The following is a 10668-nucleotide window of genomic DNA, read 5'->3' on the forward strand; positions in this document are numbered from 1 at the left end:
GCGTGAAGTGATTGTTCTACGAGTCCATGTCGCCAGTGTACAGTAAGGGCAAGTATCCCCACTAAAACACAACAACGTTATTCTATAATGTTAACGCCCGTAACCACCGTTAGTGTAGTTTAGTGTTATTTACTCAAAGCATAAATGTCGTGTTTCAAACGTTTTGTCTATTCACTATGAATTGAAAATGGGGGATTGATTGATTGATTGATGTAAACAAGACGAAAGTCTTTCTCTGGTCTGCATCCCCTTAACAATTGTGTGTATTGAGCTGTACTGTATTGTACCCATTCTGCAATCTGTTAAATCATTTTCATTCAAAGATCCAGCAACCAACATGTACGTCTGCCAGTTGCTGAGATGTATAAATAATATGGTGTCCATCAGCGGCACCAATTTGAAAGTCACTAAACTCATCCCTCAACAAATCACGTATCTTTCTGTGAAGAACTTCTCGGCTCATTGTTGTGCCAGGAGATCTCCAAAGAAACACAGCCCCTACAGCGCCGTGGACTCTGAGCGCTACTCCTCTCTTGTAAAGACAGTTGTGTCTAAGCCTAAGGTCGGCCCGCGGACCCCTGAGACCATTGAAGAGGAGAACGTGCACATCTATGGGCCGGTTATCAAACCGCCAGTGTCCTCCTCCCAAAGATCTGAAAGACCCAAAGTGCCTAAAACCATTCACCCGTTGTTAAACTGTGATGGAACTCGTGAACCAGGGGAGTCAGAGTTCATGGGACCTCCAGTCCGGATTTTGTTAGAACGAGGCCAAGGCAGAGGCTCTGCCCCTAGTGTGACCCGCGTTCTTCAACAGACTCTGTCCCCCGAGCAACTATTCTACCTGAACAGATGGAGGATGATGATGATTGCAAAGCTGGGAGAGGAAGGCTTCAACGAGTACAGTCAGAGTAAGTACATGTTTTGTGTAGTGGGGCACTATAGACTCTTCAGTTGGGGTTATTTGTGGTGGTGGTGGCAGATGAGGGTGGGTACGGTACTGTACTGTACATACAGTAAGCAGAGGCAAATATTGGACTTGTTGTAGGGCTGGGCGATATGGAAAAAAATCATATCGCGATAACGATATGATAATTTTATTTTATTTCTCGATATCGATAATTATCGAATTGTTATAAGTATAAAGAAAATTAAAAAAAAAAAAAAAAAAAAAAAATTTAACAACAGATGTATGTTTATTTTGCAGCAATTCTTTGTCATTGCCGCCATCTTTAGTGTTACATCCCCTCACACTCCAGTTCTCAGGCTGCAGCTGGTTTAAAAGCTAAAGTAAACCGGCTTCTCTGCTGGCTGTGGCTCCAGAGGAGTTGAACAGTTCTGGCTCTGCTAGTTTATTTTCGATCTTTTGGCGCTTTTTTGGTGGACAAACCACCGCACATGTGCACTGTGACTCGTGACTGGAGTCTAGTTCTGCTAGCACACATAGCCTACTGTGTACAGACGGTTTCAAAATGTATTTTAAATTAGAAAGCAAACAAAATAAATGGACAAGAGAAAAAGAAATCTGAATTTGGTCAGTATTGTCATTTGGACAAGCACAGCCATTACTTTAAGTTGCAGGCAAGAAAGACAAGTCTGTCCACTGTCTCTGGTTTTAAAACTGCCCTGTTGCAGGTAAAAAAAAAAAAAAAAAAAAATTCGATTTTTTTTTAATTTCGATATTCGATATCGATTATTAAAATATATCGCGATATTTATCGTTATCGTTATATCGCCCAGCCCTAACTTGTTGCACAATAAATAGCCATCGATGTTGTTGTGCAACATTGGGAAATATATTTGTGTTGGGCCTGTGTCAGATATGGCCGACCACAAATAATTGATGTATTAGATTAGATTAAAATGTATGTATTGTCATCATACAGCACAAGTACAGTACAACGAAAAGAAGCTTGGCATCAACCAGAGTGCAAATGGTTGGATCTTTCAACACAGTGAAGCCCTGCAGCATGCAGTGTTTAACCCACTCCCTCAGAAATATCTGCACATTTCCTCTCTCCAAAAGAAGAATTAGGAACCTACTGTATACTTGTGCTAGTGCGTACATGTCATTTCACAGTAGCCCTTGTTCCTGTTTCAAGTTTCTTTATTAGTTGTCATACAAAAATACAGAATACTTTTATATGAAATGCTTTTTTCTGTTATGCTCCTGAGAGTGTGCTAGATAAAAATAGATAGTGTATAAAATAGAAAGTCAAAAGTACGTAAAGTACGTGTTGGGAAGTTCCTCACCAAATAGCCTACAAAGAAGCCATTCTCTCTAAGAATGTATTTAGAGATGGTTTAAAACTATCCAAGTAGCCCTGTACGAGGGGTCTTCAGTGAAGCCCAGGTTTTGGAAGATCCTGTAGGACAGTACGTTCTACTCCTCTATGAACCAGAGTGCAAATGTAACAGTAACATGCAATAATAATATACAATGTACAGGTATGTACCTAGCGTTGTAATATTGTACAGTCAGTGATACAGGTATAAAGACAGTATGGTCGTAGTCATAGATTTAAGAGGTTTAATCGTTGCATACATATACAAGACATATAGTGAAATGAAGGTGGCCATTCCCGCCTTCGATTGTGCAAAAATACAATATAATAATAGAATAAATACTGACCAGCAGCGTAACTAGTAAGAGTAGGTAAGGGATATGTACAGATATAGGCCTAGATATTTCATTTCAACCTTTATTTAAAATCGTAAGCATCTGAGGTTTCCCTCATTTACAGAAACGACGATTGTACAGTACATAATAAAAACAATATTCACAGAAATTTAAACACCAGAGTAAAACAAATTTAAAAACGTTTAAAAATAATTTTAAAATATCAACTAAAACAGTTACAGGTAGTCACACAATGGTCTGAAATCATACATTTAAACATTCCAAGGGAAGGGAGAACCTCCAATTTTAGCGTGAGTTGAAGGACATTCCATGAGTTAGAGGCATCAAAGGAAAAGGCTGACTTCCCTAGCTCAGAACAAATCTGAGGAACCCTAAGAACCATCCAGTCATTCGATCGAGTTGAATAGGTTCCAATATTCCAATTTAACAGTGAGGAGATATAAACAGGTTGTTTACCAATAAGGGCTTTAAAAATAAATAAATACCAGTGTTTGTTGTGCCTTTCTGCAAGAGAAGGCCACCCCACCCTATCATACAGGACACAATGGTAAGTATCATATCTGTCACCAGTTATAAATCTGAGAGCTGAGTGATATGCAGAATCCAGAGGTTTAAGAGTTGATGCCGCAGCATGCCTATAAATTACATCACCATAGTCCAAAACTGATAAGAAGACTGATTCCACAATTCTTTTTCTACTAAATAGAGGAAAATTGGATCTGTTTCTGTACAGGAAACCAATTTTCTGTCGCAGTTTAGTGGCAAGATTTTCCACATGGAACTTAAATGTTAATTTCTCGTCGAGCCACAGGCCAAGATATTTATACTCAGTGACTCTCTCTATACAAGAGCCACTGACCGTAGATATCCTCACATCATCAAGGTTAATATTCCTTGCTCTTGAAAATAACATAAACTTTGTCTTACTAGCATTAAGAACCAATTTAAGACTAGTAAGGGCATCCTAGTGTAGAGCATAAAAGGAAAGTTGCAATTTCTCAAAGGCCAGCTGTACAGAGTCTGCAATACAGTACACAATTGTGTCATCAGCATACAGATGGGCATGACATCCATACAAAGAAGAAACAATATCATTAATATAAATTGTAAAAAGGACAGGACCCAAAACTGAACCTTGTGGCACACCTTTAGTCATGGCCAAGAATTCAGATTGTGCTTGACCTAACTTCACACACTGCTAGTATCTACTTTTCTACTTTTTAGTATCTACATATATGTAAAAAGGATTATGTGCAGGTATGTACAGACAGATGGATATATATATATATATATATGGTAAAGAATATATATATATAGGCTATATATACCATATATGCAGCATTATTGTACATGCTATCATTAAGAGTATATGTATGTAGGCTATATAGAATGATTATATACAGGTATATTCAGACATATATATATATGCGGTATACACAGCAGTGTTGTACATGCTATCGTACAGAGTATGTGGATAGACTATAGTATGAGGTGGGTAGTTAAGATGACTATGATTAGTATAATTGATGTATGCGATACTTTTGGCAACTAGACTACTTGTGTAGGAATTAGACTTAATTGGATTGCAAAGATAAAGATATCCAAGCATCCTGGAAAACCTGAACATTTCAAGATCAATTGTCCTTGCACAACATAATGGATCTAACCGTCATAGTATAACCCTCAACTATATAACCCAAACAACTGCCTCTTTGAACTGCTGCGGTCAGGCAAGCAATACCGGAGTCTCATGGCAAGCACAGAGAGACTCAGAAGGAGCTTCTATCCTGGGCCCAGGAGTTCAAAACTTGTGATCCCTATTGATTGATTGATTGAACATTTTTATTAACAGATTACAGAATGGGTACAGTACAGCTCAATACACACAATTGTTAAGGGGATGCAGACCAGAGAAAGACTTTCGTCTTGTTTACATCAGGGTCCCCCATTTTCAATTCATAATGAGTTGAAATTAATGAATCCAAATCTGATCCGATCAGATAGGGATTAAACATTTTGAACTCCTGGGCCATCAGGATGCTCAACGACAATAACACTATGTAACAAACCATCAAATACACTCAGTCACAGCACACACATCCACACATCCACACTCACTTTAAACAAACAACTCACTGTAGCACCCACTTGACCCACTTTAGACATTTTAACCTGTTAAGCCTTAAGACCTGTTAACCCTGCTTTTCTTTATCATAAATTGTATTATATCCCCAATTATCATATCATGGGGTATCATTGGATTGGAAAGCCACACTCATTGGCTACAACCCTGTGCAAAGATTTTCGAGATCGCCAAATGATTGACGGAGCTAGAACCCCGGGAGTCAGGGGTGGTAATGTGTACTTTTGCATACTTTGGGGCACGCCTCACATATCGGCATATAACTCGAGAATCGCTGAATGGATTTTGTCACCTGAAAGGGCAATCGACAGGCAACAAATAGGGCTTTAATTCTATCAATATATTGTATTAAAAGAAATGCACACCCGAGCCACTAGAGGTTGGCAAAGAATCATCCACATGTTACTTTTTCTCTACTCTGCATTGTATATTGTATTTATGAACACTTTGTTTGATTTTATTTGATTTTGATTCTAATAGGAACCGGTTCCTAACTTCCGGTTCGAGAATCGTTTAGAACAGGAATCGAAATGGAGAATCGGAACCGGAATAGTTCAAATCCAAACGATGCCCAACCCTATACTTAACTTTACTTTCTATTTTATACTTATTTTATACTTATCTATTTTTATCTAGCACACTCAGGAGCAACACAGAAAGAAGCATTTCATAAAAAAGTATTCTGTATTTTTGTATGACAACTAATAAAGAAACTTGAACTCAATCAAAGCCTCTCTCTCCCTCTCTCTTATTAGACTTATTTAGGCAAGGGAAGCTTTTCCATACAGCTGTGGAGGACATTCTAACATCAGACGCAACAAAGAAGGACACAGATCTTACAGAGGCACCAGGATGTCCACCTGAGGCAGAGGGATACATGGAGAGTATCCGTCACGTACTGGCAGATGTACATGACGTGAGAGCTACCGAGAGCACTGTACGGCACGGGACACTGAATTACCTGGGCATCGTGGATTGTGTGGCCTACTACAGGTATACCCAAATAAATGAGTACTCTGGTAAAAGTAAAAGTCCTCCATTCAAATTCAACTTAAGTAAAAGCAGACAAGTATTTGCTATTGAATGTACTTAAAGGAACACAGCAACATTTGGGGAAATTAGCTTACCGTCTTCTCCAGAGAGAGACAAGAAGATGGTGGATACCAGTTTCCTCTCTGTAGTAGAAAGCTATCTGGCTGCATGTTAGCCTACCTTAGCACAATGAATGGAAGCGGACATGGCCAGTTAGCCTTCGGGGGAGGTGTTAGTTGGACAATGCCTAGGCTAACCGGCCTTGTCCGCTTCCATTCATTGTGCTAATCTAGGCTAACATGCAGCCAGATAGCTTTCTACTGAACGCACAGAGAGGAAACGGGTATCTATCTTCTTGTCTCTCTCTGGAGAAGACGATAAGCTAATTTCCCCAAATGTTGGCATGTTCTTTTAAGTATCTAAAGTAAAAGTGTGCATTCTACATGACGTTTGTGTATTCCAGTGCATTTCTGCCATGTATTTCATGTATGAAATCTTTTTCTTCAAAGTAACTAGTAACTGATGGGTTCAGATAAATGTAGTGGAGTAAAAGTATAAAGTTCCCTAAAATGAAAACACTCAAGTAAAGTACAAGTATCTCAAAATTGTACTTAAGTAACAGTACTTGAGTAATAAATACTTTGTTACTTTCCACCACTGGATGAGAAGCTGATGACGCAAAGTCAACGACAGAAAGGACTGTATATGTAATAAAGTACTGTTAATACTGTAGGTTATTGTGTCGTTTTGGGACATTTCTGGCGGGCCATTGATATTGTGGTGGACCACCACAAATAAATCTATGCCAAGCGAAATGATGACAGTCTCTCATTGAATGGTAGACACAATGGACCTGTCTCAAACCCACGCCCTCTTTCCTTGATCCTCCATTCACAACTGTTGCCCAAGCGGAGTTTGAGATAGGTACCATACTCTTTCAACAGGCTCTTGCTTTCTCTCTTCCCTCATGCTCATATCTTGTCCACAGGGGGGCGCTGTGTGTGATTGACTGGAAGACTTCAGAGAAACCAAAACCTTTCCTCTCCAATACATACGACAACCCTATTCAGGTAGCAGCTTATGCTGGGGCCTTGAACAATGATGACAACTACAAATACCAGGTATGCATTGTATGCTGTATGATTCAGTGGCACATGTGCATAAAGATGGTGGCTTCTTGGTTTGGCGTGATTACCACGTTCCCCACAGTCATCAATGCGGGAGACTCGTTTCACCGTGGGATGGATTGAGAAGACGGAGATATGTCAAACTAGGAGGTTCCCATTTGTACGCATTTGTATGGAGGAAGTAGAGAGGCAGACAGACCTTTAACTGAAAGGTCCCTGTGTTTTGTAGGTAGATATTGAAATGGTCCAACCAAGGAGAGACTGTCTGTTTTCTTGATTTGTAAGATTTGACAAAAGTAAGATTTGTTATTTTCACCCCCAAGTCGCATTCAATTCATCATGGTAGCAGAAAGACTGTTGAAATTTGAAGTTAGACCATTTCATGAAGGACCATTTCAATAACTTCAGGGTAAGAGTTTGACCAAATGAGTGGCCCGGATTCTAGGTAATGCAGCAGAACAGTGCAACGCAGAACAGCTTGATCCTCTCAGTTTAAATAGAGCGCTCTAGTAGTGCAGTGTGCCTAAGATTAGTTGATAATGTGAACACAGGCTGACAAATGGGCGGCTGCCAGCAAGAGTTTCCTTACTGAACTTTCTATGCACATCTCATGCACGATTTCTTGATATATCTGGAGCAAATAATGTTAGCATTTGCTTGAATCATTCTAAGCATGCTAGTGAAAGGGGGGGGTGGGGGGGGGGGGTGGAGTATGAATATTCCTTATCAACAGAATGTAGAATTCCAGTATCTCATGAACCAAATATTGATGCAAGTGGAATAGGATGCCCAATTTGTGACATCAAGTCAAGTCAAGAGTTTTATTTGTCACGGCATACAAGTATACAATGAAATGCGGGGGGTCTTGCCCGCAACGATGTGCATAATACAATAGTAATGTATAATAGAATCCAATAGAACGACATTGTGCAATAAAACAAGTAAACAGAGTAGGGCATATCGGTATATATACATGAGTTATTTACAGAGCATGGTAGGACATGCTAGGTCCTGTGGTAGTGCAATACACTGTTTGCTACGGATGAGGCACTGGATCTTTATGTACATGCTATATTATACAATCTCAAGTTATACTATACTATTCTTAAAGTGACCTTACCTTTTGTAAAGTGACCATAAGTGTGAGCGTGTGCAGCATGAGTGTGTGTTTGCTCATGTTAAAGTGGCTGCTAGTGTGTGAGCGTGTACACAGTGTGTGTGTCGTGTGTGTGCTCATGTGTGCTTGTGTGTGGAGAGTTCAGTGTTCAAGGCTCTGATGGCCTGGGGGAAGAAGCTGAGCCGAAGTCTCTGTCCTAGTAGCTGGTGTTCGCAGGCGTCTGCCTGACCTCAGCAGCATGAACAGGCTGTTGTTGGGGTGGTGAGAGTCTTTCATTATTCTGCAGGCTCTGGATTTGCACCTCTTGTTGTATAGAAGAACCTGCAGGGGTGGTAGTGCAATACCCGTGGTACGCTCGGCTGAGCGCACCACTCTCTGTAGGGCCTTCTTGTCCTGTGCCGTGCTGTTTCCATACCAGGCAGTGATGTTTCCAGTCAGGATGCTCTCTACAGCTCCGGAGTAGAAGGACTGGAGTATCTTCCCAGATACTCTGAACTTCCTTAACTGTCTCGGGTGGTAGAGGCGCTGCTTCGCCTCTACCACCTGAGACAGTTAAGGAAGTTCAGAAAGTTTTCTTAAAAAATTAAATAAAAACTGAACTATCTCTTTTAATGCACATGATTCATTTGCATCCTTTTCTCATGTACTCCTTTCTAATGTCATTGTTGGTGACCCTGTCAGCACTGAGCGATCCACTTCCAGGCCCCAACCCACCAGTAGAGAAACGCTTGTATTTGAAGTCTTAGTATCATATACAGATATATATATATATATATAAATCTTTTTTTACTTTCCTTGCAGGTTGAAAATGGACTGATTGTTGTTGCTTATAAGGGTGGCTCCCCTGCCCATGCTCACCTGTTGAGCTCAGAGCAGCTCCTAAAGTATTGGACGACGTGGCTGGTCCGCCTGGAAGAGTACGCGGAGAAGAGATGAATGACAGTCAATTATTCAAAGACTGCCTTGGAGAACTTGGAAACCGATAATATAAAAGTACATTCTGTAGAATGTTGCTGTGACTCTTGTACTCTGCAGCAAATGTTGTTTTTGAAAGCACGTTTATGTGTTTCATTTTATTGTTAAATAAAGAACAACTTTTTATAGTACTTTTCTTTTATATTCTTTTGGCTGTGGCTTTATGCAGTATGCAAACATTTATCCACCAGATGTCAGTATTTGCTTTCATGCTCCAGTAAACTTGACATTCTGCACTAAATCTGTTGAATTATTTAGCTTCACAATAGTATTTGGATCAGAAAACACAACAATGACCATATCTTTTAAAATAATAATTTTATTTATTTATATTTATATATATATTTATATATAATATAATAAACCCTTGAGCACTTACAGCAGTATCATACCATAAGCAGCTATGCAGTTGCAGTGTGACGGGTTCTTCTAGAGACAATTCAGCATGAGCCAGGATCCACACCCATACAGTCGTAATTATACATGAACACACCACATAATTAAACACCAGTGGGCACAACAATTATCTTGTAGTAAGAGGCACCTGAGCAGCTCGGCTGTTAAGGCTTCAATAGGTTTTTACAGTATAGACATACTGTAGTTAAAATCAATCTGCAAAACCAAATCAAATTAAATCAAGGCAATATCTGTATTACTTTGATCTAACATAAACTTGGAGTTCTTTTTACCTTTATTTACCCAGGGCAAGTTCGCTCTTTTTCAGCAAAGCCCTGCATCACATTCACATGCAGAGCACCTGGGAGCCACCCAGTACAACCACAGTCTGACACTGTTGACCACTGAGCAACTCCACTGGAGCAGTCCGGGGGGTTAAGTGCCTTGCTCAAGGGCACTTCAACGGTTGGTATCAAGGGATGGGAGAGTTTTATTCATTCACTTCCCCGCCCAGATTTTTCCTGCCGGTCCGTGGGGGATCGAACCGGCGACCTTCAGGTCACAAGCCCATTTCTCCAATCTTTAGGCCACCACTGAATTTCTTAAGACTTATAAAATATGAATGTCCTTATTACATTTTGAAGTTCATTAATGCAAGTAAACTGGAAATGCATGCAGGCATCTTCTAATCTGAGCTCTTATCAAAACACAAATAAAAGTGGATTAGAGGGGCGATAGTGATACTTGTATGTGCATGTCCTTCAGCTGTTAGATTAGATTTAGATTTTTTTAAATTTTTTATTGTATTGTCATCATACAGTACAACGATAAGAAGTTTGGCATCAACCAGAGAGCAAATGGCTTGTGGGAGGCATGGCCAACAGCGTTCGAGACAGGGGAGGGTAGAATTGGACAATACGAAATTGGGGACGGGAGAAAAATAGAAAAATGGGGAGAAAAAGTAGATAAAAAAGAAAACAGAGCAAATGGTTGGATCTTTCAACACAGTGAAGCCCTGCAGCATGAGTGTTTAACCCACTCCCTCAGAAATATCTGCACATTTCCTCTCTCCAAAAAAAGAATCAGGAACCTATACTTGTGCTAGTGTGTACATGTAATTTCACAGTAGCCCTAGTTCCTGTTGGGAAGCTCCTCACCAAATACAAAGAAGCCAGTCTTTGAAAGAAAAAGAAAAGAACAATTGCTTATTTGGATTTGCCATTCTCTTTTAAGAGTTTAT

The 10668-nt window shown here is 39.9% G+C and overlaps 1 protein-coding gene across 1 annotated transcript; it reads left to right on the top strand.

The window, feature by feature from the left end:
* Positions 1 to 9163, top strand: mgme1 (mitochondrial genome maintenance exonuclease 1). The gene is made up of 4 exons (XM_084321004.1): positions 1 to 908; positions 5537 to 5774; positions 6802 to 6934; positions 8859 to 9163. The coding sequence occupies exons 1-4, from the start codon at positions 338 to 340 to the stop codon at positions 8991 to 8993; spliced, it is 1077 nt and encodes a 358-aa protein (XP_084177130.1). The 5' UTR covers positions 1 to 337; the 3' UTR covers positions 8994 to 9163.
* The last annotated feature ends 1505 nt before the right edge of the window (positions 9164 to 10668 follow it).

Source organism: Notolepis coatsorum (genome assembly GCF_963971535.1).
Source record: "Notolepis coatsorum genome assembly, chromosome: 9".
Taxonomy (NCBI): Eukaryota; Metazoa; Chordata; class Actinopteri; order Aulopiformes; family Paralepididae; genus Notolepis; species Notolepis coatsorum.